This window comes from Zootoca vivipara, chromosome 1 (genome assembly GCF_965207765.1).
Source record: "Zootoca vivipara chromosome 1, rZooViv2.hap1.1, whole genome shotgun sequence".
NCBI lineage: Eukaryota > Metazoa > Chordata > Lepidosauria > Squamata > Lacertidae > Zootoca > Zootoca vivipara.
The window spans coordinates 77,410,883-77,438,380 of record NC_142582.1 but is presented as its reverse complement, the minus strand read 5'-3'; the positions used below and the strand labels follow the sequence as shown (position 1 = coordinate 77,438,380).

At 42.0% G+C, this 27,498-nt stretch overlaps 1 protein-coding gene across 2 annotated transcripts; it reads left to right on the top strand.

The window, feature by feature from the left end:
• The first annotated feature begins 3,368 nt into the window (after positions 1 to 3,368).
• LTO1 (LTO1 maturation factor of ABCE1) lies at positions 3,369 to 12,011 on the top strand. Of its 2 annotated transcripts, none has more exons than XM_088668432.1 (5): positions 3,369 to 3,484; positions 5,748 to 5,833; positions 6,162 to 6,232; positions 8,612 to 8,729; positions 9,772 to 12,011. In XM_088668432.1, the coding sequence occupies exons 2-5, from the start codon at positions 5,753 to 5,755 to the stop codon at positions 9,838 to 9,840; spliced, it is 339 nt and encodes a 112-aa protein (XP_088524558.1). In that variant the 5' UTR covers positions 3,369 to 3,484; positions 5,748 to 5,752; the 3' UTR covers positions 9,841 to 12,011. The 2 variants fall into 2 exon arrangements, with proteins under 2 accessions (XP_088524558.1, XP_034973002.3); XM_035117111.3 differs by having other exon boundaries at positions 5,748 to 5,853.
• Positions 12,012 to 27,498: the final 15,487 nt, after the last annotated feature.

The following is a 27,498-nucleotide window of genomic DNA, read 5'->3' as shown; positions in this document are numbered from 1 at the left end:
AGTAGTCACAGAACATTTACAGTAGTAGCAATCTCAGTCCTCAGAGGACTTTTTTCAGGATTATTACTTTTTAAATAATTGTATTTCTGCAAACCTCAAGCTGGGACCCAGGTGGCGCTGTGGTTAAACCACTGAGCCTAGGGCTTGCTGATCAGAAGGTCGGCGGTTCGAATCCCTGTGACGGGGTGAGCTCCCGTTGCTTGGTCCCAGCTCCTGCCAACCTAGCAGTTCGAAAGCACGTCAAAATGCAAGTAGATAAATAGGAACCGCTACAGCAGGAAGGTAAACGGCGTTTCCATGTGCTGCTCTGGTTTGCCAGAAGCAGCTTTGTCATGCTGGCCACATGACCTGGAAGCTATACGCCGGCTCCCTCGGCCAATAATGCGAGATGAGCGCGCAACCCCAGAGTCGGTCACGACTGGACCTAATGGTCAGGGGTCCCTTTACCTTTACCTTTAAACCTCAAGCATGTTATCATATTGTTATCATTTATTAAATCTGTATATTGCGCTTCATCTGTAGCTCTCAGAGCGCTTCAAAACATAAAAGTACAAGATGAAAAAAACACAACATGAAAAACAAGAACAAGCCAATAACCCTCTCCGCATCTCTCACCTTCCTCTTGTCTCCAATCCAGTTGGCACTCGATTTAGAGGGAGTGACTGCAAGTATTCAAAGATACAAACGACAAACTGCAATAATGATTGTAAACAGAAATAAAGGTAAAGGTAAAGGGGCCCCTGACCGTCAGGTCCAGTCGTGTCCGACTCTGGGATTGCGGCACTCATCTCGCTCTATAGGCCGAGGGAGCCGGCGTTTGTCCGCAGACAGCTTCCGGGTCATGTGGCCAGCATGACAAAGCTGCTTCTGGAGAACCAGAGCAGCGCACGGAAACACCGTTTACCTTCCCGCCGGAGCGGTCCCTATTTATCTACTTGCACTTTGATGTGCTTTCGAACTGCTAGGTGGGCAGGAGCTGGGACCGAGCAACGGGAGCTCACCCCATTGCAGGGATTCGAACCGCCGACCTTCTGATCAGCAAGCCCTAGACTCTGTGGTTAAACCCACAGCGCCACCTATAATAGATGATAAATTGGAAATCACCGTAAATCACAACAGATTGAATGTATGTGCCACATCAGCTGATGAGCATGGTTTCCTTGGGGGAACATAGGAAATGGCTGTATACAGAGTTAGGTCCATCTTGCTGTCTACACTGACTGGCAATGGCTTTCTGGAATTTCAGACAGGGAACATTCCCAACTCTACCTGGAAATGTTGGGAATTGAACCTGTGGCATTTTGCGTGCAAGACAAATGCTGTAGTACTGACCTATGACCCTTTCCCAATACTCAATGAATATACCAACCATTTCAAACAAGCCTTTTATATTTTGATTGTTTTTTCTTATGCAAATATAGTTTGTAAGTTTTTTTAAAAAAACTGTTAATTAACACTTTCCCATTCAGGCATCAAAGCCAGTATCTTGTACTTCTTGGTATGTGTTGCTTGCATCTAGGTAGGAGGCTGCAAGAGAATCAACTAAATTGGACCTTGCTCTTTGCTCAGCGTCACCCTGTGAAAGTTACTAGTTCTCCCAGTTTCCCTATAAACAATGTGTTTTAGTAGCTGAAATGACTGTTTACAGAAGGAAATTTTGACTGATAACTTTGGATGGAATTGCTCTGTTGTTTTAGCAGGGAAGATTAGCTGGATGTCTCAGCGCTGCACTTGAATGACCACGTCAGGGTCACTCAGTACTTGAAAAACTGCTCAAAAATTGTCCAAAATCTTTGTAAATTTTTAACCAGCCAGGAAAAGAAAAAGAACTCATACATTTCACTACAGAATATTTCTAATCCATCACATATACTTCCAAACTATTATACCCTAACCACAGCAACCCTGCCAGGGTAGTAAGGTAAAGGTAAAGGGTCCATTAGGTCCATTCGTGACCAACTCTGGGGTTGCGGTGCTCATCTCACATTATTGGCCGAGGGAGCCGGAGTACAGCTTCCAGGTCATGTGGCCAGCATGACAAAGCCGCTTCTGGTGAACCGGAGCAGCACACGGAAACGCCGTTTACTTTCCCGCTGTAGCGGTACCTATTTATCTACAGCACTTGTATGGTGCTGGAGGAGACTCTTGAGAGTCCCATGGACTGCTAGAAGATCAAACCTATCAATTCTGAAGGAAATCAGCCCTGAGTGCTCACTGGAAGGACAGATCGTGAAGCTGAGGCTCCAATACTTTGGCCACCTCATGAGAAGAGAAGAATCCTTGGAAAAGACCCTGATGTTGGGAAAGATTGAGGGCACTAGGAGAAGGGGACGGCAGAGGACAAGATGGTTGGACAGTGTTCTCGAAGCTACGAACATGAGTTTGACCAAACTACGGGAGGCAGTGGAAGACAGGAGTGCCTGGCGTGCTATGGTCCATGGGGTCACGAAGAGTCGGACACGACTAAACGACTAAACAACAACAACAACTTGTACTTTGACGTGCTTTTGAACTGCTAGGTTGGCAGGAGCAGGGACCGAGCAAAAGGAGCTCACTCCGTCGCGGGGATTCGAACCACCAACCTTCTGATCGGCAAGCCCCTAGGCTCTGTGGTTTAACCCACAGCGCCACCCGCATCCCTTTCCAGGGTAGTAGAACACAGCAATAGACAACAAAGCAGTTCAAAAATGCCGCAATTGTTTTCGCATTTCGTGCCATTTTTGAAAGTGCAAGTAAATGCATGAATATTGGTGGCGCAGGTTTTTAACCAACCACAGATGAGAAGAGATGGGGGGGGGGGGCTAGCGGTTGATGTTTTTCGTTTAGAAAGGGGAAATTGTGCAAAACGCAATTAAACCAAATGCAACATACAGTATGCAGTTTCTAAAAGCAAAAAATGTGTCGGATAGTTCTCAGTAAACTCAAGCAGTACGAGAATTAAATTGCAGTGTCTCATATTATATATCAGAGAAAAAGAACTCCGGAAAGCAGAAAGTTTGCCTCCTTCCTTGCGCGTCACGTGTGAAAACGCCCGACACTTCACAGCGAAAGGGGAAGGGAACAGCAGTCAAAGGCGATCCCACCGGAGCGCTCAGATTCAGCTTCTCCAAAGAGACAAGGCGTTTTCGCAAAGAATACCGGCGCCCTCTAGCGGCTGACCTGGGAAGGAGCAAAGAAACGCAGCGCTTGAGGAAAACGACCCAAAACTAAACAAGTGAGAGGGGCGTTCCATCCAGTCGCTTTGTGACGTCACGAGGGAAAGCCCGAGTCTCCCCCGCCCCTCCACCTCCACCTCCGGAGCATGCGCGACGAGGGCGGTAGCATTTGGCCCCGCCGGCTTGCCGTCCGTTGTCCTCTTACGTTGCCGCTCGGTGAGGGAACCAGTCGATGGTCGGGAGCCGGTGAGGCAGGAGCCGTCGTAGGCCATGGAGGCTGACGCGGGCGGGTCGGACGCCTTCGATACCATTGTCATGGCGGAGACGAGGTAGGGCCGGATTGTGTTCCCGGGTCTGCCTCGGGCCCTTGGGCGTCTTTCGGGGGGAACTTGCCCGCCTCCGCAGCGGGCAGAGAGCCCGTTTCCTGGGCCCTATTTGATTTGTGGATGAGGATTGTGGCTCTGAGCCTGGCTTAGAGCATCGGCCCCTCGGCGAGCGGGAGGAACCTGGTACTGAGGCTGCTGCTTCTCTCGGGGAAATTGCTTTCGCTTTGGGAGATCGGAGTTCAAACTCGGCCCCATAAGAAGCGCCCTTCTGGATGAGGCCATTGGTCCATCTCGCCCAGCATCCTGTTCTCACAGCAGCCAAGCAGACGCCCGTGGGAAACGAGCAAGCAGCATTCAAGCTCCCCTGCAGTGGTTTCCAGCAACTAGTATTCGGAAGCATTGCTGCCTCGCAACTGCCTCCATCGATAGCCCTCTCTCCTTCCATCCATTTGGCTAGTCCTCTCTTAAAGCCATCCAGGTTGCGGGGCATCGCTGCCTCCTGGGAGCGAGTTCTGTGGTTTGAAGAGAGGTGCTTTCTTTTGCCCATCCTGAAACTTCCAACATTCAGCTTCGTTGGGCGCCCACAAGGTCCAGTGTTACATGAGTTTGTCATAAACTTATATTATGCCCCTCCCCCATGGCTGCTGTCATTTTAACACCTGTGTGTCAGAAATGCAGTTTCTCATCCTTCCAGAGATGCAATACGAGAGGAAAGGTTAACCTGCTGGATTTCTGTCTGTTCTCTCTCTCTCTCTCTCTCTCTCTCTCTCTCTCACACACACACACACACAGAGAGAGAGAGAGAGAGAGAGAGAGAGAGAGAGTTCCAAGCTTATGGGTAGCCTGGTCAGTTTTTACTTTTCCTCCATTCCCTAATCTGTACAATAGGAGTAAATGTGACCTGCCTTAGAAGGGCAGTGCTGTGTGATTGTTGAACTATTGTTTCTATTCACTTTAATGTTGCATTTGCTTCTTCCAGAACCCTTAATAAGAATAGTAGTTTTTACAAAGTATGTTCATATTCACTAGCGTTAAGAGCCCTATGCTAGTCAGTCAAGTTTCACTGTATGACCATATATCAAGAAAATTGTAATGCATATATTCTAGCTCATCATCATTTTATTTGTATGCTGCTTTTCCATAGTTAAAACCATGCTCAAGGCAGCTTACAGCGTGAAACCATTTATGTGAATGCAAACATAGCAAAAGTAAGTAAATGATACATATAAAACACATTAAAAAGTACACAACCAAATTGAAACAATTTCCACATAAATCATAAGATCTAAAAGTAGAGATACTTCCCAAACAAATAACAGCAGCAACAACAAAGACCCCGCCCCTAAATAATACTCCAGTTCGAAAGTGTGTTCCGCAGCCTCAGCTTTTGCAGCTTTTTGCAGTCAGGGCCCTGCTCTGTCAGGCCAGATGGGAAAATACCTGGAAGGCTAGTCTTCCAGTACTGACTCACAGGCTCATATCTGCCATACCAGTCCATCTGCCTTACAACTTAGAAAATTTAAATCTATAAAACCGTTTATAACCTTGGTAGCTTGAACACTTTGTGTGACCTAAATCAGTTTGGGCTAAAAGTACAACCCTGTTGCATAAAGAGCATCTAACAGCTTCCACCTATGTTTAGAACATAGCATGGTATAACTTCAACCACCTCTCTGCCCATGGACAAGTACTTTCAAAGTGTGGGAAATTAGTAAAGTTCCTCGGCATTACAATTAGACTCAACACTGCCTAAAATAAATACTTAACTTAAACTAAGGGAATTCAGTTGCAATATAATTTGCTTACTGGGGGAACTGCTTCAAAGAAACTTAAGATGACTTTCTAAAAGTATGGCTTGCTGCTGGATCCCCTTGAAGCTCTTTTTCCAGAAGTTTTTTCCTGTCCTTAGGTTTTATGAATCCAACAAAATATGAGTTCTTACTGGGTGGAAAACCGTTATTGCTAGATGGCTTTACTTAACTATATGACTGTTTGTATAACTGTTTTGTTATTTACCTTATTTGTATGCCACTGAATAACAAGTATGTTGCACAAAGATGATGTGAAATGAAAGATGATGTAGTGAAGTTTGGTCATACTTGAAGAAATCAACTGCACATAGTTAATCCCATTGAAGCTGGTTGACACTCAGTGGGACTCCTTTTGAAGTTAACATGCATAGGATTGGACTGTTAGCCTCCAAGGTGCAAGCGCTCTTTTGCTGCTTCAGCCTAACAGCGCTTTCAAAATCTTTCTCTCATTTCAGATTTCATGGTGAAGGCTATCAAGAAGGATATGCTGAAGGAACACGTGCTGGACTCCTTGAAGGAAGGCAATATGGCATACAACAAGGTGCAAAGATTGGCTTAGAAGTATGTGTTAAAAAATAAAATGAGCATTTTGATCAAAAGAAGCAACATGACAATCTATGTTTCTTGGGGCCTGAATGTAAAGTGAGCATCACTGTTTCTGATGTTCTGTTACTGGACATATCCAAGTTCCATGCAAAATAAATATTGTAGTAACAATCCTAGATTCAAACAGGTTCTTTTAGGCTTCATTCTTAAGCATGTTTACATGGAAGTAAGTCCCGTTAAATACATATCTGAAATTTTCTTAAATGAAATAAGCATAATTGGCATAACAAGGAAAATTAAATGATCTCTTTCAAAATTTGTAGATTGGATCTTACCTTGGTTTTGCAATGACATGGCAGAAATTGCTTCATAAAGGCTCTGATGAGAAAAACAGGTAGGTTTTTAAAAATAAAACCAGCATATCATGCATTGGTTCTGTTTGTTTCCTTCAGATAAAAAAAAGAGAGAGAGAGCAGATTATATCACAATTGAAGGAGGAGGGAGAAAATAGCACCATAAGACAATAACGCCAACAATAAAATAACTGGGGAGGTAGCAGCACTGTCACCAAGAGTGACCAGGATTTAAGCCCCAAATATCTATTAATTTTATTTCATGAAATTTATACACTGCTTGGTTGTGTAAAAAAACACACTCTTAAAACATTTAGCAAAAAGATAGAACCATAAAGAGAGGAAAAAATTACAATACATTAAAACATGCAAGAAGTTAAAATACTAAAACGGTTTAAAATTCACATCAGCTTTTCTAAGCATCTGGGTAGGCTTGAGTAAACAAGAACATTTTTAGCTGGTACCAAAAATAATACAGTGAAGGCGCCTGCTTGATATCAATAGGCAGGGAGTTCCAAAGTGTAGATGCTGCCACACTAAGTGATTGGGTTCTGACAAATGTGGAGCGAGTATTATGTGACACCTGTAGTAGCTCATCATACCAATAACTCTTAGCACAGTATCGTACATCGTGCCATTTTAGTTGTGTTCAGCAACATTACATCTATATCAGGATTCAGAAAACATGATTCTGAACGCTTGGCTTTGCAAATTTAGCAATGCTCAGGCATGGTATTCGGTTAGCTCTCACTGGGCAGTACAGATGTTTTTACCTTCTGAAACAAAGGGGATGTAAGTTAAACCATGTGTCTCTCCTTTCTCTACCACCCCTTTATAACATGCTTTCATGCTGGTGTGGCTGGATTACCTCTGTATTTTTAAGTGTTTTGGCAATGACCACCACTAAATATCATGTGGATGCAGTTTCCATTGCTCCTTCAGATACAGAGGTGACTGTTAACTGGCAGGACATTGCTAGACATTGAGAGATGAGGTCATGTGTAGGCTATCAGAGTTATATATATATATATATATATATATATATATATATATATATATATATATATATACACACACACACACACACACACACACACACACACACACACACTGTAGACAAGCATTTCTGGGCTCACTGCCTGGCAAATGGATGCCTGTCTGACCCAGCAAGTGACAGATTGCTAAATAGGGGTATTTATTTATAAGTTTTGATTGCATTGCTAGTTGGTGCTCTGGAAAACAACTGAAATGTGGTAGTATTTTTTTGTCCAATGCACAGCATACAAGATGTAAGCTGTGGCTGTCATTTGTTCTGCTGCATTTAAGCATCTGTTGCTGAATTGCCTTCACTAAGCATGTTGGAAACCTGTGTTTACATGAATTCTTTAAAATGTACAGTATATGACTTTTTTTGAGCTAGTGTTTCGCTTACAGGTAGAAAATACGGGTGAGGAACATCTTTGTTCAAATTCCATTTGTTCAAGCATCTTTTTTAGTTACTGACTGTTCCCTTCTACGGAACAGAAAATAATTTAGGGTTGTCATTTGATTTAAGGAATCAGTTGGTTGATTAAGCTTCTCTTTGGGGGCCCATGGGCCCATATGCAAACTGGAGAAAACGAGCTCTCTTACGTGTTCTGTTAGCTACAGTAGAATGCTTACTTCAAACCTATTTTCAGTGGAGACCCTATGACTGCTAGGGAAGGCTGCTGTGTATGCTTGTGCGCTCATGGGCACCATGTTGCCGACTCCTGCCTTGGATGGTAATCAGTTCTTAATATATACATTTGTTTGGTTTGGATCCAGAAGTGCTTTTCTGAGAGCACAAAGCAGGAGGGCTTTTTCTGATCCTGTGCAAAAAAGACAAAATGGAAATGCAGACATATTTGCAAAGCATTGCACAGGAGGTGGGGAAGAGTACTTTCTTCACACATTCAATTTGAATGTCCAAAGTGTGGTACTGTCTATATATGTTCTGAAGATATTTCAGAAGAACAGGATTTCAAATGGATTACTACATATAATTTTAGGGTGGCATGGCTGCATCTCATGCTGGTCTAATAAGAGGGTCAAAAGGGAATTCTGCGGATTGGTCAAATGGCAAGGCTCCTCTGTTGCAATCCCTCAGGAAGAGGCAATGCTGGTCTGGGTATCACAGTCCTGACTTGTGTGATTTGCCTTTACAGGTATTATTGATGCCAAGGTGTAATGGGCCATTGTCAAAGTGGGTCTCACATCTCAGTAGTAGATATTTGTGAACATAGCTTTGATTTTTGTGAGTTGTCCATCTTGGTGGTATGATGCTGAAATGAACAACAGTTGCAAAATACATTTGAACGGATGGTGTGACCAAAGTCTGTATTTCAAAACATCAAATTATTAAATACTGTTTGTAAAATAAAATGGTCTTATTTTTTCAGTAAAAAGATAAAAGCTCTAGAGTCATTAATAGAGATGATTCGGACATTTCCTTGTGAGGATCCAGCCTATGACAAACTTCAGGAAGACCTGGAGAAAATCAGAGGACGATTTAAACAGGTTGGTAATAGTGTTGGAATAAAAGGAGTATTCATTTAAGCTATATTCAAATTGTGTGCTATTCCCATGGAATAATACGGTAATGTAATCATCATAGCTGATATCCAGTGTTGCATGAGCAGACCTGCCCCCCTGTTTTCTTTCTCCCTCCATATCTTCCCATGTCTCCTAAAATCTGCTTTGGAGAATATGGAACAGAGTTTGGAGGCGTGCAGGGTGCTGTAGCTCGGACGGAAAGATGGGATAGTCCAGGCATCGGCAACCTCCAGCCCATGGGCCGGATCCGGCCCACAGAGGCCGTTTATCCGGCCCATGAGCTGCCCGGTCACCAAGCCGCCCACTTGGCAAGTCCACTGTGCGCTGCGCTAAACCAGCGTGGCGCAGGGACTCGCCGAGCGGCGCCGCAAATGGTGCCTGCGCAGACACTGGAAATCGCGCCTGTGCAGACTCTGGAAATTGCTTCTGTGCAGCCGCAATTTCTGGCATCTGCAACCGCAGAAGCGATTTATGGCTCTGCGGACATGCGCAGAAGTGATTTTTGGCACTGTGGACATGCGTAGCATGGCGCCGAAAATCTCTTCTGCACATGTCTGGCCCATGTCCGGCCCACAGATGATAGTCCGTGGGAATGCTCCAGCCCACGGCCAGAAAACATTGCCGACGCCTGGGATAGGCCCATTGCATGTGCAGAAAGCCATTCCTGATGCATATGGACACAGTAAGATTAGTGCTTTTTGTCAGGGGGTACTCAAGGGATACGCAGTACTGGCACATCTTTTTTTGTTGTTAAAAATGTTGCACTTACTGTCACAACATGGTGAGTAACGGCGATTCCCCCCCCCCAGAAAAAAAGCACTGAGTAAGATGTCACCCAATGTAACTTAACTAACGGGTAATATCCAACTAAATCATACTAAGTAAGTTTAGGTACATTGGTTTTAATGGATCTGTTCTGAGTATGACTGACATTGTATATCACTTGAGGGTAATGCATAGTATAACTATAAAAACCATAGCTTACCATTTTTGTTTCTCATTTTAGGTTCGTTCATTGCTGCATATTCCTTCTAGTGTTAAACTTTGTGCTGAAGGATCTGCACTTACATTCTGAAAAGGACCACAGATGGAGAAAAGAACTCCCAGCAGGCTACTAAAGAAGTGGTGAAATCTTGAGTAGAGAAAATGAGGCTAGAAAGTTTTTTTAGGGTTTTGTTTTTTTTACTCATTGAGAGAAAGACTAACTCTTCACGGGAATAGAACCAATAAATAAGTTTGTATGTTGATTGAATTGCAGTGCCAGTTCAGTTTGCAGAGTCCTCCTTAAAGCAGGCAGTATGTGGAGTAGACTCCATGGTGATCTGTAGTAGCTATAGTACTGGTTTTGGAAATTAGTACAGTATTGGAAATTGGACTACAACACAGTGGCTTGTTAATATACGGGTGTCATTTGTATTGAGTAGGTAACTTGGAAGTGACTTCAGATACTTTGATCTGGCTCTTGTAAACACTTTCAAAATTTCATTTGTAAACCTGACATTCTGCTGGCAATCTGTGTAAAGATATATCGCACTATATTAGTGCAAGAAATGCAGCAACCTAATCTGTAAAACAGATTTTATATGTATATGTAGTTGTGTGTGTGTGTCCTATTCTGTGCAGTCTCAGCTGATATTACTATAGTGATATAGTTCACAGATGAAAGCATACTTTTTAATAGATATCTGACCTGCTGGCCCTCAAAAGAATGTTTCATTCCAAAACACCACTTTTCCTTTGAAATATCTCACAAACTAAGATAAGAAATACCTTCAGTACTGAGATGTGGAAATGGCTTAGCCTGGCTGTAATACATTTTCTAGAAAATATAATTAGACTCTCATCAAAATAAGGAAACAGAAGCGGGAACCTTTGCAGAACATTCCAAGTGCCTTTGTGGGCCAGCACACACACACACACACGCCCCTGCCCTGACTGCAGTTATTTAAGCTTTTTAAAGGATCCATTTGGGAAAGGAACAAAGTGGCCCAGTGTACCCCTTTTCCTCCTACCTGTACCCATAACTGATTGCAGTTAAGGATAAGTAAAGTAAGTATCAGTTTAACTCTCAGCTCTGGCTAGGAAAATCTATTTCTTCCCTCTGTTCTTTGTTGCCACATTACTAGACAACACGAGACCAGCATACATGCTCAGTTAAAGGAAGTTGGATGCTTTGCTTTCAAAAGCCAGAGCTCCTGCAGTTTGGGGAGTTCCCACTGACAGTGTTAACTCTTTCTGCCCTACCCATTTTTAATCTCAGCTACTCTGCACTTGGAATATTCACTTTTTAAATGGAGGGAGTGATATTCCTAATGCCTGTGAACATCTTTATGTAATAACTAATTCAGTTTAGGTGTGATTTCCCCCCACACACCAAAAAAAAAAACACACACACACAAAAATGCATGTTAGCTGGGGACAGGGCAAAGAAGAAGCTGACCATAGCTCTGGTTTGTATACATGTGCTGCACCCATGCAAGGAGAAGGGTTTCCTTTCTGTTTAAGATACCAAATAGATCTCCGTAAGCAACCCGCTGGTTTAGGGCCACCTAGTGGGAAAAGTAAATATATCATCTATATATATATATAAATGTAAACTGGGCATGTGGTTTATTATCCACTTTTCTCCGAAACCTCAAATTTGAACACAACGTCCAAAGCAAATGCTCTTATAAGGTTTTCAAAGACAGATGCCACACCTCTGCCCAGTGAAACCCAAAAAACCCCTGTTCCAGAACGCACCACTCAGCCGAAAGTGCATGCTGGGAAAAGAACCAGGTTGCAAACCAGCGCCCTCTAGCTATGCTGGTACTACACCTATAGAACCTTCACTCTCAACAGCACCTCAGCTGCCATTTACATACTAGGACGAAGCCTTTACAGACTAGGCCGAATGGAGGTACTGACTTGCCTGGGCGGGTGTTGTGGGGAGGAGGGGACGCGATAGGTCAGGACTGTTAGGTTTTTCCTTTAAGACTGATGTGGTCAATGGTGCTACACAGAGATGTGTGTTTGTAACCTTGTTCTGAATGTTTAACACACCTGTGAGCTTTTGCTAATTTGAATAATTGAAGGTAGAGTTTGCTTACTGTAATGTGATTGGGTAAGTGACTATTTTGAATTCTGTATTTAAGCTACCCAAATGGTTCATGGGTGTGGTGGTGGTGATGTATTGTGAAATGAGAGGAAAGGAGTAGAGGAGTGTGGTGTATATAATTGTAAATAAAAGCAAGCAAAGATACTGAAGACGACTTTGTTATTTCGTCGACCCTGCCGCTGTTGCCACTCAGTTGGTGCGTATTTTGCCCAACATCCGGTTATGGGCCCAGAAACTGCGCATGGGTGTTTGAACTGCTTGCTAAGAGGTCTGTGAAGCTGAGCTATCTGCCGGTCGAAAAGGAGCTGGAAGTATATCCAGGATGGATGACGGCGAAAAGATGGCGCTTACCTTTCCTCAACTAACTGATGGTAATTATAGTCTTTGGTCCTTTAGAATGAGAGGTTTACTCGAATGTAAGGACCTGTTTAACTACGCCACAGACACCCCTCCTCAGCCACTTACCCCTGAATGGATACGGGGGGATAACAAAGCCAAAGCCTTTATAAACTTAGCAGTGTCCGACCAGCAAGTTGTATATATCAGAGATAAAACGTCGGCTAAAGAAATGTGGGAGAGTTTGGCTGCGGTCCATTTGAGAAAAGAGTCCGCATCAGCCTTGGCTTTTTACCGCCAGCTTTATCAGGCAAAACTGCAACCTGGCGGTGACTTGGCAGCTCACCTGAGACATTTACAGGAAATCAGGTTGGAGCTTTTGAGAAGAGACGTTGTGGTTCCTGTTAATCAATTTTGTTTTATAATCCTCTGCTCATTAAACAAAGAGTATGATGCAGTCGCAAGCCAGCTCGCTTTGGTCCCTCCTGACCAGCTGAGTATTGAAGGCGTGACTGCAAAACTGATGGCAGAGCTGGACAGGCGAGATGCCTCAATCATGCAGGTTCCCAAAGAGCAGAATGTGCATTCAAATGACAATGGGGATGTTGTAGCTTTAAGAGCCAACAAGAAATGCTTTGCCTGTGGCCTTTTGGGACATTTTGCTTCGGAATGCAGAGCAAAGAGTAAAAAGACTTCCTCTAGGTCGCAAAAGGGACGCACAGCCACTCAGGCATGGAAGCCTTCGCAGCGACCACAGCGAGGTAGTCGACCCGAGCCGAAAGCATTCTTTGCAGAACCACAGCCTTGTGAGGATAAAAGAGGTAATTGGGACTTTTTCATCATCGATAGTGGCGCATCGCAGCACTTGTGCAGCAATCGCAGTCTCTTCATAACCTACACACCAGAGACTGGAAATGTGCATTTAGCGAATGGAATAGTTTTGCCCTCACTTGGAAAGGGGACTATAAAACTGCATAGTTTGAATATTACTATATCAGATGTTGTTTATTGCCCTGAATTGTGTGGGAATTTATTATCGGTTTATCAGTTTGCACGTCAAGGTGTTAGAGCTAAATTTACTAAAAAAATGTGCCGGTTTTATCGGGCCAATAAGCAGGTTCTCTATGCAAAACAGACTCATGGGCGTTACAGACTCAAGTTTCACTCCTCTTCAAGAGGAAGCAATAGCTGTTGTGGTGTAGCCAATAGGAGCAGGCAGGGGTTGGCAAAGTGCCAGTCACATAAAAACTGCCTACATGAAGCTCACCGCAAGCTTTGCCATAAAAACTTTGCAGATGTTTTAAAAACACGGGATATAGTGCATGGCCTAGAAATTAAACCGTGTAAATTTTACATGAACTGCCTGTCATGCTGCAAACATAAAATTAAGGTGGCACGAAAGGGCAAAAGCACTATGAGAGAAGTAGCAGAGCCTTTTGAAAGGGTTCACTGTGATCTAGTAGGACCATTGCCAGAATCACTTGGAGGGTCCCGATTCTGGCTAACACTTGTGGACCAGAAAACCAGATATGTTTGGACATATGCAATCTCTAAGAAGTCTCAAGCACTAGAAATGTATAAAAAGTTTTGCAATTGGGTTAAGACTCATTTTGGTAAAAATATACAAAATCTGTACTCTGATCTTGGAGGTGAATTTATGTCGCAGGATTTTGAAGAGTTCCTAAATGCGCAGGGGACAGTACACCAAGTGTCCTCACCCAGGAGTCCCTGGCAGAATGGGATTGCTGAGGTTGTTAACAAAAACCTATAATCTGGGATAAAAACAATGCTCCATGATGCTCAACTTCCTGATAGCTTCTGGGCTGAATGTTTGAGCTGTTATACCCATATAAAGAATCGATCCTATCATTCTGCATTAACAGTAACACCTTATGAAATGCTTTTTGGAAAGCGTCCCAATCTAAAGTATTTGTGTGTTTGGGGCAGTGATGTTATGATGCATTACCCAGCTAAAGGGAAGCTGCAGGAAAGAGGTATCCCAGGTAAATTTATGGGATATCAACAAGGGAATTATCGCATTTATTTACCAGACACAAAAAAGTTTCACCTTACCCGTAGCATTATACCTTCAGTACACTGGGATGGTGTAGCTGAGTTTCAAGATAGTGATGGTCTTAAAGAAATATCCCCAGAGAGTACAGCTGATGCTAAAGAACAGCCAGTTGATACCGATCCTGACAGTAATCAGTCAGAGATTGGAGAATGTGAGTTTAAAGGGGAAGAAGAGGCAATGGACAACTCAGACCATACTTTAAGTCCAAAGCCCTCTACTAGCCGTATTTCTGAAGTTTTGGAAGGAAATTTAAAAGCTGACAGTGAAAGTTTACCAGAGCTTAGACGCTCCAGTAGGATAACTAGACAGCCGCAGCGTTACATCGATGAACAACAGCTACAAAGGCAGAAACGACAGGAGCAGTTGTTTAAACGTAGAAATATTGCTACTGTTGATGAGGAAAAAGAGGAAGTTGCAAACAATGTATATTGTAACCAAGTTAATTTTGAACCAAAAAGTACATGCCAAAGTCACAAGCTCAACAATGGAGAAAAGCGATAGATTCTGAGCTTGCATCTCTAAATCAAAATAACACCTGGACTTTTGTGAAGCAAACACCTGATATGCGGGTCATAGACTCAAGGTGGGTGTTCAAAGTAAAACTCAATGATAAAAATAAAGTAATGAGATATAAAGCTAGGTTAGTAGCAAGGGGTTACCAACAATTGGAAGGCATTGATTATGAGAATGTGTTTTCTCCGAGTGTAAGGTTTGAAAGTATAAAGTTGATGATGCTAGACGCTGTTAAAAATGGGTGTGAATTGTACCATTGTGACATTTCCACAGCTTATCTTAATGCTGATTTGCATGAAAACATATACATGAAAGTTCCGGATGGTGTAGATGCTGCACCTGGGGTAGTTTGTAAATTAAACAAATCTCTGTATGGCCTGCATCAAAGTGGCAGGAATTGGCACGAAACTTTAAAACAAACCTTGATTGAATTTGGATTTGTGCAGGGGAAAGCTGATAATTGCATTTTTACCAAACAATGTGATAATTCTGTTGTCAAATTGGCCGTTTATGTTGATGATTTATTATTTTCATGTAAACATTTAAAGGAATACCAGTTGTTTATTTCTCAACTTGGTAAACGTTTTGATGTAAAAGATTTGGGGAAAGTTAAGAATTACCTGTCCATGCAAATAGACAGGGATGCAGATGGTTCTTTTGCTGTACATCAAACTGCAAAAATTAAGGATTTAATAGAAGTGCTAAATTTGGAAAACGCAAAAGGAAAAGAAACCCCATTAACATGTGGATTTACTTTTACTAAAGAGGATGCACCTTTTCATGACAAAACACTTTACCGGTCGATATTAGGAAAGCTGAACTTTATTCAGCGCGTGTCCAGACCAGACATATCTTTCAGTTTTAATTTTCTTTCCACATTTGTGGAGAATCCAACCAAGCAATGTTTTCGAGCGTTAAAAAGAGTGGTGCTTTATCTTAAACACACACTGCATTACAGGTTACATTTTAAGGTGCATAATGACACAGGGTTCGATATTTTTTGTGACGCATCTCATGCATCTGAACATTTCAAATATAAAGGTGTGTCCGGTTTTGTTTATAGATACAATGAATGTCCATTTGAATGGAGAACGCGCAGACAGCATATAATTTGTATGTCAACCACAGAAAGTGAACTTTGTGCATGTTCTGAAGCCATCAGAGACATTGAATGGTTTTTGCACTTGTTTGCAGACCTAAAAATAAAAGTAAAATTACCAATACCCGTGCACATTGATTCCCAAAGTGGAATAGCCATTTTGACATCAGAAGGCAATACCCAACGTACCAGAACATTACGGTTACGCTTGGAGTTTGCAAAACAAATGATTGATGAAAAAGTGATTACTTTTGAATATGTAGCTGGACTAGAGCAAATAGCAGATATTTTCACAAAAGCTTTGCCAACAGCTACGCATCTTAAACATACACAGAAAATGCTGAATGTTACTGCTACGCATCATTGACCAGCAGGGGGTTGTTAGGTTTTTCCTTTAAGACTGATGTGGTCAATGGTGCTACACAGAGATGTGTGTTTGTAACCTTGTTCTGAATGTTTAACACACCTGTGAGCTTTTGCTAATTTGAATAATTGAAGGTAGAGTTTGCTTACTGTAATGTGATTGGGTAAGTGACTATTTTGAATTCTGTATTTAAGCTACCCAAATGGTTCATGGGTGTGGTGGTGGTGATGTATTGTGAAATGAGAGGAAAGGAGTAGAGGAGTGTGGTGTATATAATTGTAAATAAAAGCAAGCAAAGATACTGAAGACGACTTTGTTATTTCGTCGACCCTGCCGCTGTTGCCACTCAGTTGGTGCGTATTTTGCCCAACAAGGACACGGTGGGACCAGTCACAGGGATGACCCAGGGGGTGGAGGAAGAGGGGGCAGGAGACATCATGGGACGGGACAGGTTGGGAATCACAGGGAAAACCCGGGGGTGGGGGGAGGAGGGGGCGGGATACGTCATGGATCGACACGGTGGTGGCAGTCACGGGGATTAGCCATGGCAATGTGTGGCAGGGCTAGCTATCTAGGAAATAAAGATGTAAAACTACTTTGGTGTTTCACTAGAAATTCCAAAGGCGGTTGATAATTTTTTCAAGAGATCCTTTTTTCATGTGTAGACATGACATCCTCAAAACCTAACCTCCAAAATGAATGGAACATTGTATGCTTAAACTGCTTTGGGAAAATAAAATACTGAAACCAGTCCCCCCCCCCAGAAGACCCATTTTTATGTTATGCAGCTTTCCATGTTTTTACAGCTTCATTGTATTGTGCAGTACAGTGATTTCCAGCTTTGCCTTTTCATTTCAATGAGATTTCAGGATTTTTTCCATTGCAAATATAAGCAAATGTTCATCTCCCAGACCTTTGTTCTGATGCAGGATAATCTTCATTCATGTCCTCTTAAGTTCCATGGTGGATTGTTTAGTTATATCCATTTTGTTCATAACTAGTTTTGTAGTTTTGTTCATAACTACACCTCTTAATATTGTTTGTAATGCTGATCATGGAACTCAAATGTGCTGCATGAGATGGTCACATCCACAGCCTGTTTTGTATTGTGTCCCCTGTCTGGTGTTAGATGTCATTTTGGAATATCCTTTTCTTTGTATTAAAACCTTTTTCTTCATATTCTCTCTTGTGGAAGTCCAGTTCACTATCTAAACTGCAGACTGCTGAGAATTTATTAACCCACTTAATTTAGTTGGATTTTTGTGAGGAGACTCAAATTAGCTAAAATAAACTAATGTGGGAGCACAATGAAGGGGAAGGAGTCTCTAGCAAGGGGATCGGGAGTAATTTAGCTATATGCCCCATTAAGAAAAATTGAGAAAAACTATACATAAGCCCTCTTCAAAAGTTACAATAGGCTAATGTAACCAGGTCGTAGGCTGGTAGCATGTTTGCTTTCTCCCACTCCATCACCAGTCTTTTAATTTTCCAATTCATAGAGGCTCCCCCATCACTACCTGTTTTAAAATCCTGATTTTTTTCCTAGGGTTCTAAACCACATGGGGATCCTCCACAGGTACAAAAGGTTCCCCACTACAGAGGCTTGCCAGCTCTGAGTAGGAAAGCAACGAATATGGCCATGGGGGAATGGAGCTTGAGCATTTGTTCATGTGTTTCCATTTACCTAATTATAATGGCTGAGGAGGGTGAAATAATATTGCAGATTAGCAGTCAAGGGCATGGATCTAGCCAGTGTTCAGAGTTGATGGGCGTTAGAGCCCACAAACATGTTGCCCTTTCCCAACCTAGCTAGATGTGCACCAGTGGGACTGCAGCCTCCTACAGCTCACCTTTGCCATTCTGGAGATGCTCCAACCCCACATGAGAATATTTTTGGCTGGTGCAACAGACTGCTGTGGGGAAGAGGAGACACACAAGTTCCTTTGTCTGAGTGACTTTCCAGTTGCACATTTCTGAATCCAAGCATGTATGTGTATGTGCAATAAAAGAGACGGGCCATTTGTTGCCCAGGGACTTAATTTTCAGTTTTATAAAATAGTAAAGGGTCCCTGACCATTAGGTCCAGTCGTGACCGACTCTGGGGTCGTGGCGCTCATCTCGCGTTATTGGCCGAGTGAGCTGCCAGGTCATGTGGCCAGCATGACAAAGTATGACAAAATTATAAAATATGCTTAGCTAAAATACCTTGCATTATGATATGGCAGCTATCGCTTTGTTTTTCTAGAAATGGCCAGCTGCAGAGACTTCTCTGCCTCCTCGACAGAAATCTGTATTGCCTTGACAGGTGAGAAGGGACTACAGGTTGGAGCACCAACACAAGAGGGCTTGGAAGGGATCCTGTGGCAGTTCTTTCCCCCACCTAATCAGGATCACTATACCAACAGTTTATTAAATCTGATGGCTTTATTCATGTTGTAGGGCTGATAAATGCACACACCAATTTTGGAAATATCAAGGTACAAATTGACACTTGTAAGAGACACGTTTATTGATTTAAATTTATTAAATTTATATACTGCCCTTCATCCGAGGATCACAGTTCATTTGTAACTTGAAAGTTATTTCCAAAATTACCCGTGTGCAATTTATCCATTAACAGTTAAGAATTAATTTGTATATGGATTTCTGTCTAGAGACATTTGTTGAGTTCCTCTGCTTCGGAAGTTAGGGACTGAGACTTTTACATTTGATTAATTATTGTTAAGAGCCGATGACTATTTATGTAAAAAATCTTTGGTGTTCTCCTTATGGTCCAGCTGTATCCCTTTGGAGGGATGGTTGTAAATTAGCAACAAATCCACCTGCCCCCTAATATTACAGACTAGCTTAGGAAAGGTGTTGATTCCTTTATATGGGATCTGGTTTACACAAAGGAGATTAGATTAATCTCAATTTGCAAGGTTTTTGAAACCTAAGATCCATAAACTCTTTTATGTCTACGCCTATTGTTCTCGGTACTACCAAATTAAATATACACCATGCCAAGTGTGGAATGTCTCTTTCTAGGCGGCAGCTTTTAAGGCGAAGATTTAATTATATCAAAGACTCTACACTTAGGAGTAACACAACCTGGACCATTAAAATATATAAGAAAATGTCTCCCTTGTTCAAGATATTACACTCATGTTTGACACAGACAAAAATGACCCTTATGCTTTGATCCTAAGTAGCATGCTGCCATTTATGTTTCCTTGTCTGCAACCCATTCTGCCAATTAGTTATTTTGGTTATTTAAAAAAATGGTTAGAGCAGAATAGCTTGAGGTTTGGAAGACTTTTTAAAAAACAACAACACCACACAACATTGTTAATGCCACTTGGCTTGATTGTCCTTTTGACTATTAGTTACAATGCCATGTGATCTTACTTGTAGGGGTTTAGGTCTATACATTTGGCAAAGTATTTGAACCAAAGATCACAAAAATATTAGTAAATAAATACATTAATATGTAAAGGGTGACCCTAGGCGGGGGGGGGGGACCATTTTCAGCCTGAGGGCCACATTCCTTCATGGGCAGCCTTCATGATATGATAACCATGTTCAAATATATAAAAGGATGTCATATAGAGGAGGGAGAAAGGTTGTTTTCTGCTGCTCCAGAGAAGCGGACACGGAGCAACGGATTCAAACTACAAGAAAGAAAATTCCACCTAAACATTAGGAAGAACTTCCTGACAGTAAGAGCTGTTCGGCAGTGGAATTTGCTGCCAAGGAGTGTGGTGGAGTCTCCTTCTTTGGAGGTCTTTAAGCAGAGGCTTGACAGCCATCTGTCAGGAATGCTTTGATGGTGTTTCCTGCTTGGCAGGGGGTTGGACTGGATGGCCCTTGTGGTCTCTTCCAACTCTATGATTCTATGATTCTATGATTCTATGGTTGGATACATCTGTGGCTGGACGTACGCCACTCTCCATCCATGCAAGCAAGATGACATTACAGTTCAAGAACCTGGGAAGGGGACACTGTCCGGGAGAACTGCATTCAGCCCCTAGGCTTGAGGTCCCGCCCCCCCCCCCCGCCCCCGTGTATTACCATAAACCACTGAGGTCAATGGAGCTCCCCCCCCGGTACATATGTATAGGATTGCAGCCTACAAGTGGGGGTTATATTTTAAATAACTTCAATAGCTTTCATGAGTGCAAATATAATAGGACCTTAAAGCAATTTTGCCCAAGTGCAGCTTCATTGCTCACATTGCTGAAAACGGACCATTTATTAATTTTAATATTTTTTACCATTTATATCCTGCCGAAGTATCTGCCTCAATCCTGCCCTCAAGAGTGTTTATAAAATTTAAAAAAACACAGCCGACATCTATAGAAATAACCATCCATGGCAGCTGCAAAAAACAACAACACCCCACCCCAAAATGAATAAAATTTTGGGTGAGGGTTAGTTACGCATATTGATTTCAGTGGGATCTAAGGGTGAGCTATTTATTTCATTTAACGGCCTTCTAACCCACCATTCCTGACAAAGTCTAGGGCAGAACATTGTGTCCCCTTTTAACATAAACCTCTAGACCAGTGGTTCCCAACCTTTTTTTTTTTGGCCATGTCCCACGTAAGCATCTCTAAAATCCTGACACACCCCCCCCCCCGTGACATATAATTCTTATTATTCAAAAAGTGAACTATTCATGTGGAGGACTGTTAATAACTCATTCTCAAATTGCTTCCCTTAAAAATCAACTGCCCCTCTGTGGGAACCACGGCTCTAGACTTTTTGCATATAGATGTATGAGGGGTGGCGTGGCAATATCCTGCTCACTTGTTCACTATACCATAATCCTATGTATGTTTACTGAGAAGTGAGTCCTCCTATGCTTAGTGGATCTTATTCCTAACTAAATTGCCCACAGAACTGCAGTTTGCAGCCTAATTTAATCCAGTACCGGCTAATTCTTGTAGGGAAGTCAAGCCACTTGACAAAGCACTTCATACCTGAATGAATTATTTGTGGTTTACTTTGGCTTTGTTTTAATTAAATTTAACTACCTGCATTTAGGGGTGCTCTGCTTGTTTGTTGCTGCATACAGTCTGCGCTTACCCCAAATAATGAAGAATGGTCAGGGATGATGGCTGCTGTAGTCCAGCACTCTCTGGAGGGGACAAAGAAAATTCCCCCAACCAAGTTTAAATGAATGGAGAACATACTTTAAAGAATCCAGTAGATCTGGAGGTTGAGTTCAGCGAATTCCTTCCCCAAGAGCATTTGTTCTCTGAAGCCAATTCCTGCCTCCTGAATTCCAGAGTTTAAACTGTGAGGGTGCATTCCTTGTAGTTCAAAGGGCTGTGGGGGTAAATCAGATAAGCATAAGAGATCTCTGGGCATCATTTGAATACCAGTAAGAGCAGAGAGCCAGTCTTGGAGAAGTTCTTAATATCTGGTTTCTGGGCTTGAATATTAATTTTTTCACATAGTCGTCCAGGCAGGAAGCAAACAACAGGGGAGTAATATGATTGCTGCAGTTTTTATTTCATGATTATTTTTAAACAGCAGCAAGTAAAAATATTCAGGACGACCAGAAGAATATGGTGAATGCAAGATAAACAATTTGTAGAAATTATGAGAAATGAGGGGACAGTTTGGAGGCCAGAAATAAGGTATACGAGTTTGAAAATTTCATCTGCACTCTACATTTTGAGCAGTATACCACTTAGAACAGTTGTGGGCTGCCGCTCGGAGAATTCTGGGAACAGCAGTTTGTTAAGGGTGCTGAGAGATGTTAGGAGACCTCTAGTCCCCTCACAAAGCTACAATTCCCTGATAAGAGGGATTGACTGTTAACATACTCTGGGAAATGCAGCTCTATGTGGGGGGTTTTCTCCTAACAACTCTCAGCAGATTCCAGCATTTGGGGGGGGGAAGCTCTGACTGCTTCAAATGGTATGGTGCTGCTTTAAATGTAGCTTGCAGTTTCAGCTCCCGACACCACCCTACCCTCACAAAAATATTGGCCCAAAGCTGTTATAAGGATTGCTAGTACAGTATGCTATATACCAAGTGTGCCTGCCACTTGTAATGTGCTTACTACCAATACTGCTGTTGCTTTCATCCCAATATCTTTTCAGTGTCCTCAAAGCATCTTCTACCTATTTGTAGTTCTTCCTATAATAATATTGGCCACCTCAGGCTGCAGATATTGGGGGATAAGGAATGGTCTTGAGGCGTTGAAGGACCAAGCTGTGTGTGTCACTAAGTTAACCTGTCCTGCGGTGGAGGGTGCTATTCTGTCACCGGTGTTCCGATAAAATTAAAGAAACTTGTGAGGTGCCATATTGTCCTTCACTTCAGGCAACAAAATGTCTTGGTATGGTCCTGTAGATACTTGAAGGGAGTGGAAGATTATCAGCTAGGTAACCCTCTGTATGTAATTAACATGCTTTTATGTTGTACAATTGTGTGGTATAACAATCAGCTAGAAACTGTCAGCAAATTAACAGTAACTTTCTTAGTTTGAAAACATTACAGGTGCCATGTTTGTGTGTCAAATCCTGACATTTGGGAGTGTTTCCGAAAGAGTTGGATGAGAGAATTCACATGGCCATGACCATCATTTACAAAACCACACTTCTCATAAAATGATTATGGTTCTCTAGCGATAGCTTGGTTGTATGAAAACATCTTCACACAGTTTTCTTATGAATGGCAATGTCATCTACCAATGAAAACAATCTTATCCTTTGTATACTCAACTGCCTCTGAAATGAAGCGGGAGAACTCTTGAGAAATGTCAACTTCCTGTTTAGAGAATTCCTATAAACTAAAAATTATAAAGTGACAGTGAGTACAAGAAACAGTGTTGCACATGTCAGCTGTCTACTTGGTATTTCTAAGGTAGAAAAAGCCTACTCTGCAGTTCAAAGGAAACTATCAAGTACAAAGTAGCCCCCAGCCTTTTCAATTTTGGGAATACCAATTTTAACTAGACTGTGCTAAAAGCAGAAATGTTACAACAACCATTTCTTATTGTTTTTATTGTACCTGGCTTCCCCCGAAGTGTTCATTTTATTTCCCTCAAATAATGTTCCATCATGCTTCTTAACTATAAAGCCTGCTTGAATACATTTTGGGAGCAGCATCTATCTTTTGTCTTGAGAGGGCAGGACAGCTGAATAGAATTTAGAAGTGTTTCATACTGGGGCTCAATGATTTCAAAGCAGACACAACAATTGTATTTTCAAATGGGTCTGCCTATTTTTAGGGCCCTTGTTGAGGAAAAGATTGTGTGATGCCTAGACAGCCTCCTCATCTAGCATTGGTACAAAACGGAGATCGATTGCATATGTTGTTGCTTTTCGTTGGAGCATGAGTGCTTTCTTCAAATAATCTGAAGGTATAATGAAAGTTTTAAATCTTTTGGCCCCCTCTGAATCTGGGGACTAATCAATATTGCATGGAATCTTTCTTGAACATAGGAACTGTGAGTCAGCAGCCCTTTAATTTTTTTAGTTGGTGCTATTGTTCCAACAGCAAGCTTTACTGCTATTGTCCAGTGTTTGTCCAGCTCACGTTTACTGGACTGTGGGAACGGATTAGGGTTTCATGGCTCCCCCCCCTTCTTGCATAAACTCTTGATCAAAGACATTCCTTGGATGACAAAACACTGTATACTGTGTCACACAGTCCTGACCAGACTGCACGAACAGTAGTTTAAAAACACATGCCTACATTGTTCTCTAACTGGCTTTTAATTTTTTTTTTCAAAAAAAAAAAACACACCCCAACACAAATTTTGGTATAGGCACACTTTTTTTAAAGGACCAATTTACTATTTTTATAAGCAAATCCAGCCACATATACAATTTGGTCACGTGAACAGTTACCAGAGAGGTAGCCCACTTCCAGATTGAAAGTAATGCAAGACTGCATCTTTCTATGGTCGTTGCAGTCGAGATTTGACAATAATAGAGTAATGTGCCACCCCAATCCCTGAGCAGTGCCAAGATTGCAGGGGTTCCAGGCACTTACCAAGGGTTTGTGTTTCCATTTGGGAATGAGGCACAACAGAGACTGTAGTGTCTTTATGATATATGGTTTATTTACACATATATACAACCTGAGCTTACAATGGAGGTGTTCACAACATCAACACCCCAAAATGGGTCTTGTTTCTCCCATAGCCTTGAATTCAAACAGAAATCAAATGTTGCTCTGCCTCTTATCGCCAGTCTGCTGTTTTTTCTTCTGTCCACCATCACTGCAACTCAGCTGTGGCTTTCCCTGCTAACTAACCACAAGCTGCTGGAGGGGCAACTCCCATTTGCCATCTCACACAGAGCCCCTTTCCTTGAGTCCCCTTAATGGCCCATCACCCAGGTGATCACCTCATCAGGGAGTTAACCTGACTTCTATTTTAACACTTGCTGAATCCAGGGCTCAGGAAGGTCTCTGCATACAGCCTACTCCCCTCAACCCCAACTCATAACACTAGAAAATAGCAACAATGGCATAATTGGTTTGTTGATATTCCCTCTCTAGCGTATCTTTTGCCGCAAGAGCTCTGCCATGTGATGCAATCTGTAAAATGTAAACACGGACCACACTTATTTTTTTAAAAAAAGTTTCCATGAGTTTATATAATCTGTTTTAAATAGGAAAATATTGTATATGGTTGCATGTTCTAGAAATGCATTTTCTCCTTCATAAAAGCAAAATACTGTTATATTAAAACCGAGCCAATTCATTATGCACTTATTCAGTTTTAAGGTACGTATGGACCCTGCATTTCAGTCTGGTGATTCCCTAATTCACCATGCAGCAGATTGCGACAAAGCAAATTAACTCCTCTCTTGATGGCAGTGGCAGCAAAAGATATGCTGGAACAGGACTGGGGAGAGAATGCCTCTGGTTCTCTGGAGTTTGTTCATTGGTTGCTACTGCTGTCCATGCAGGGCCTGTGGTGGCAAGCCTAGGCAAGGGAAACAAGCTTCTCTCACTGCCCAGGAAGGATACTAGGAAGCACTGGAATTAACTGGTACCAGTGGGAGAGCAACTCCTCAGTCAGGCTGGGTGGAATAATCTTCCAGGGTTATCTCTGAGAATCCAAAGAGAGGCTGCCTCTAGACTTGTGTCACTATTTTGTAGCAGGGATTCAAGCACATGCCAGACCCTTGGGTTTGCACAAATAAAGTGAAATATAGGGCATGTCCCAGGGAAATAAATCTACTTAAACAATAAAAACCACACGCAACAGTCTTAAACACCCTGTAAGCAAATCAGGATGCATGCTCATTGCTGTACCATAACAACAAAAATTAAGGGGAGAGCTGTGATCTTTTTAATATGCTATTTTACACATACAAAACCTAAAGAGACACGTAAAAAGATTAAGTGCATTCTTCTTCTTCTGGACTTTGAAGACACTCGAACTCAGGACGCAAGGGAGAAACGTGCTAAGAGGAAGGCACGCTTGGCAAATCCACACCGTGATCAACACCCGCCCGGGACCCAATGACCCCACTGTGGAAGGACATGTGGGACCAGAATTGGCCTTCACAGTCACTTACGAACTCATTGTTAAAACCATGTTTATGGAAGACAATCTTACTCGGCTACGAGTGATTGAAGAAGATCTATGCAAATCTCCCATTTTCTGAAAGTTACAGTTGAATCCATATCACCAGACATATACAAACGAAAAATAACATCAAGAACATAACAAAAACTATATTCAATATATAAAAACTCAAGTCCAACAGAGCTTTCTTAATACAATCCTCTTAATCTTTTGATCTATTAAAAGATTTAACTTCCATTTCAAACATTCATTAACCTTTCTTATAATAAACCAGATACGTTAACATCTGATTTGCATTAATTCAGCTACTGAAATATATTAATATATTGTAAGCCCAGAAGGCTTATGTGGTCCCAAACGGTGTCTTTTTGGATTGTAAGTAAATTTCTACCGATTTGGCAAAAGCTTATTTTGTGTTATTTGCTGCTATTATATAGGAAATTCTTTGTCTTCTGACCTTACTGTTTGACATAATTCACTTTTATTTATAATTGGGCATAACGGAATTTCATAGGTAATATCTTTGTGATTTCTTTATTATCTTCCAATATTTATTCACCATCTTGCACTTCCACCACATGTGAACAACCCCCCATCTCTTCTTGACATTTTCAACATAAGGGAGAGTGGCTCATATTATGTATCTTGGCTGGAATACTATACCATCTTGTCATTACTATAGTTTCCTCTTTATGCCCATGTTCAAAGAAAAATTGTGAGCAGATTCACCAAGATCTAGGTGAATACTCTCTCCTATCATTTGTGCCCACTTAATCATGCACTTTTCAATTTGTTCTGGTTCTGTTTGATATTTGAACAAAAGTTGATAGATTTTAGCTGGCCTATGTGTATCAGCAACATAGACTATGGGAGTCCAGTTGTGAGCAGGACTTGTTGCACTGGCTTCTGCTCGTGTTACGTTTCTGTATGTGCAATTTCTAATGCCTTATCATTCAGATACTGAACAGGAGGAAAGTCCAAATCGTTATCCTGCTGCTTGCATTGTATCAGTTAATCACATCATAAATCTGAAACCGAATGACCAAAGTCAGACATTTTTAAGTCCAGCTGCAAGTAGTACATGCCCACCTTTTCACACTGAAATAATGACTTTTAAAAGTGCTTACCTTTGAATGGATCCCCCTTAGGCCTATGCATGTTGCATGGCCTTGGAGGATTAAATTTGGAACCAATTTTGTTGGGTTTGGAAAAGGGAAATCCAAGTTCAAATCCTGGGTCAACCATTATGTTCACCTTGCAAAGTTGTCTTGAGGGTAAATGCAGGACCAGCGCCAGGGGTTGGCGTTGTTGGGCATCTTCCAAGATGGCACCAGGGATGGGTCCCCACCGTCCCCCACTGCCATACCTCCTGGAGCCCCCTGGCTTTTGCTCCTGTCAAGATAGATCAGCAACGTCCAATGGGCAATTGTGTGGACTCCACAAAGGAAATGACTGGGCAGTGGTATCCGTGGGAAGGCGGGCCCATTCAGAGAGGGAGCTCCATTGAGAGACTCTTGCCCACCAGCACAGGGTGATCATAGTATCAGGACATTTAACTCACAGAATCAGGCACGCAAGAGAACCGCAAGGACCTAGACATCGGAAGACTGTATTGTAAAGGTATGGGATGTGGGCTGCACATTAAAACTAATATAATTAGTCAGAGCAGGTAGACAATCTAGTGTTACACTTAATTGAAAAGTGAAAGC

Excerpts from the sequence above, each read along its gene's own strand:
- LTO1 (XM_035117111.3), top strand. The coding sequence starts at position 3,426 with ATGGAGGCTGACGCGGGCGGGTCGGACGCCTTCGATACCATTGTCATG. Across the intron at positions 3,485-5,747 it reads ATTGTCATGGCGGAGACGAG|ATTTCATGGTGAAGGCTATC; the intron begins GTAGGGCCGGAT and ends CTCTCATTTCAG. Across the intron at positions 5,854-6,161 it reads GTGCAAAGATTGGCTTAGAA|ATTGGATCTTACCTTGGTTT; the intron begins GTATGTGTTAAA and ends CAAAATTTGTAG.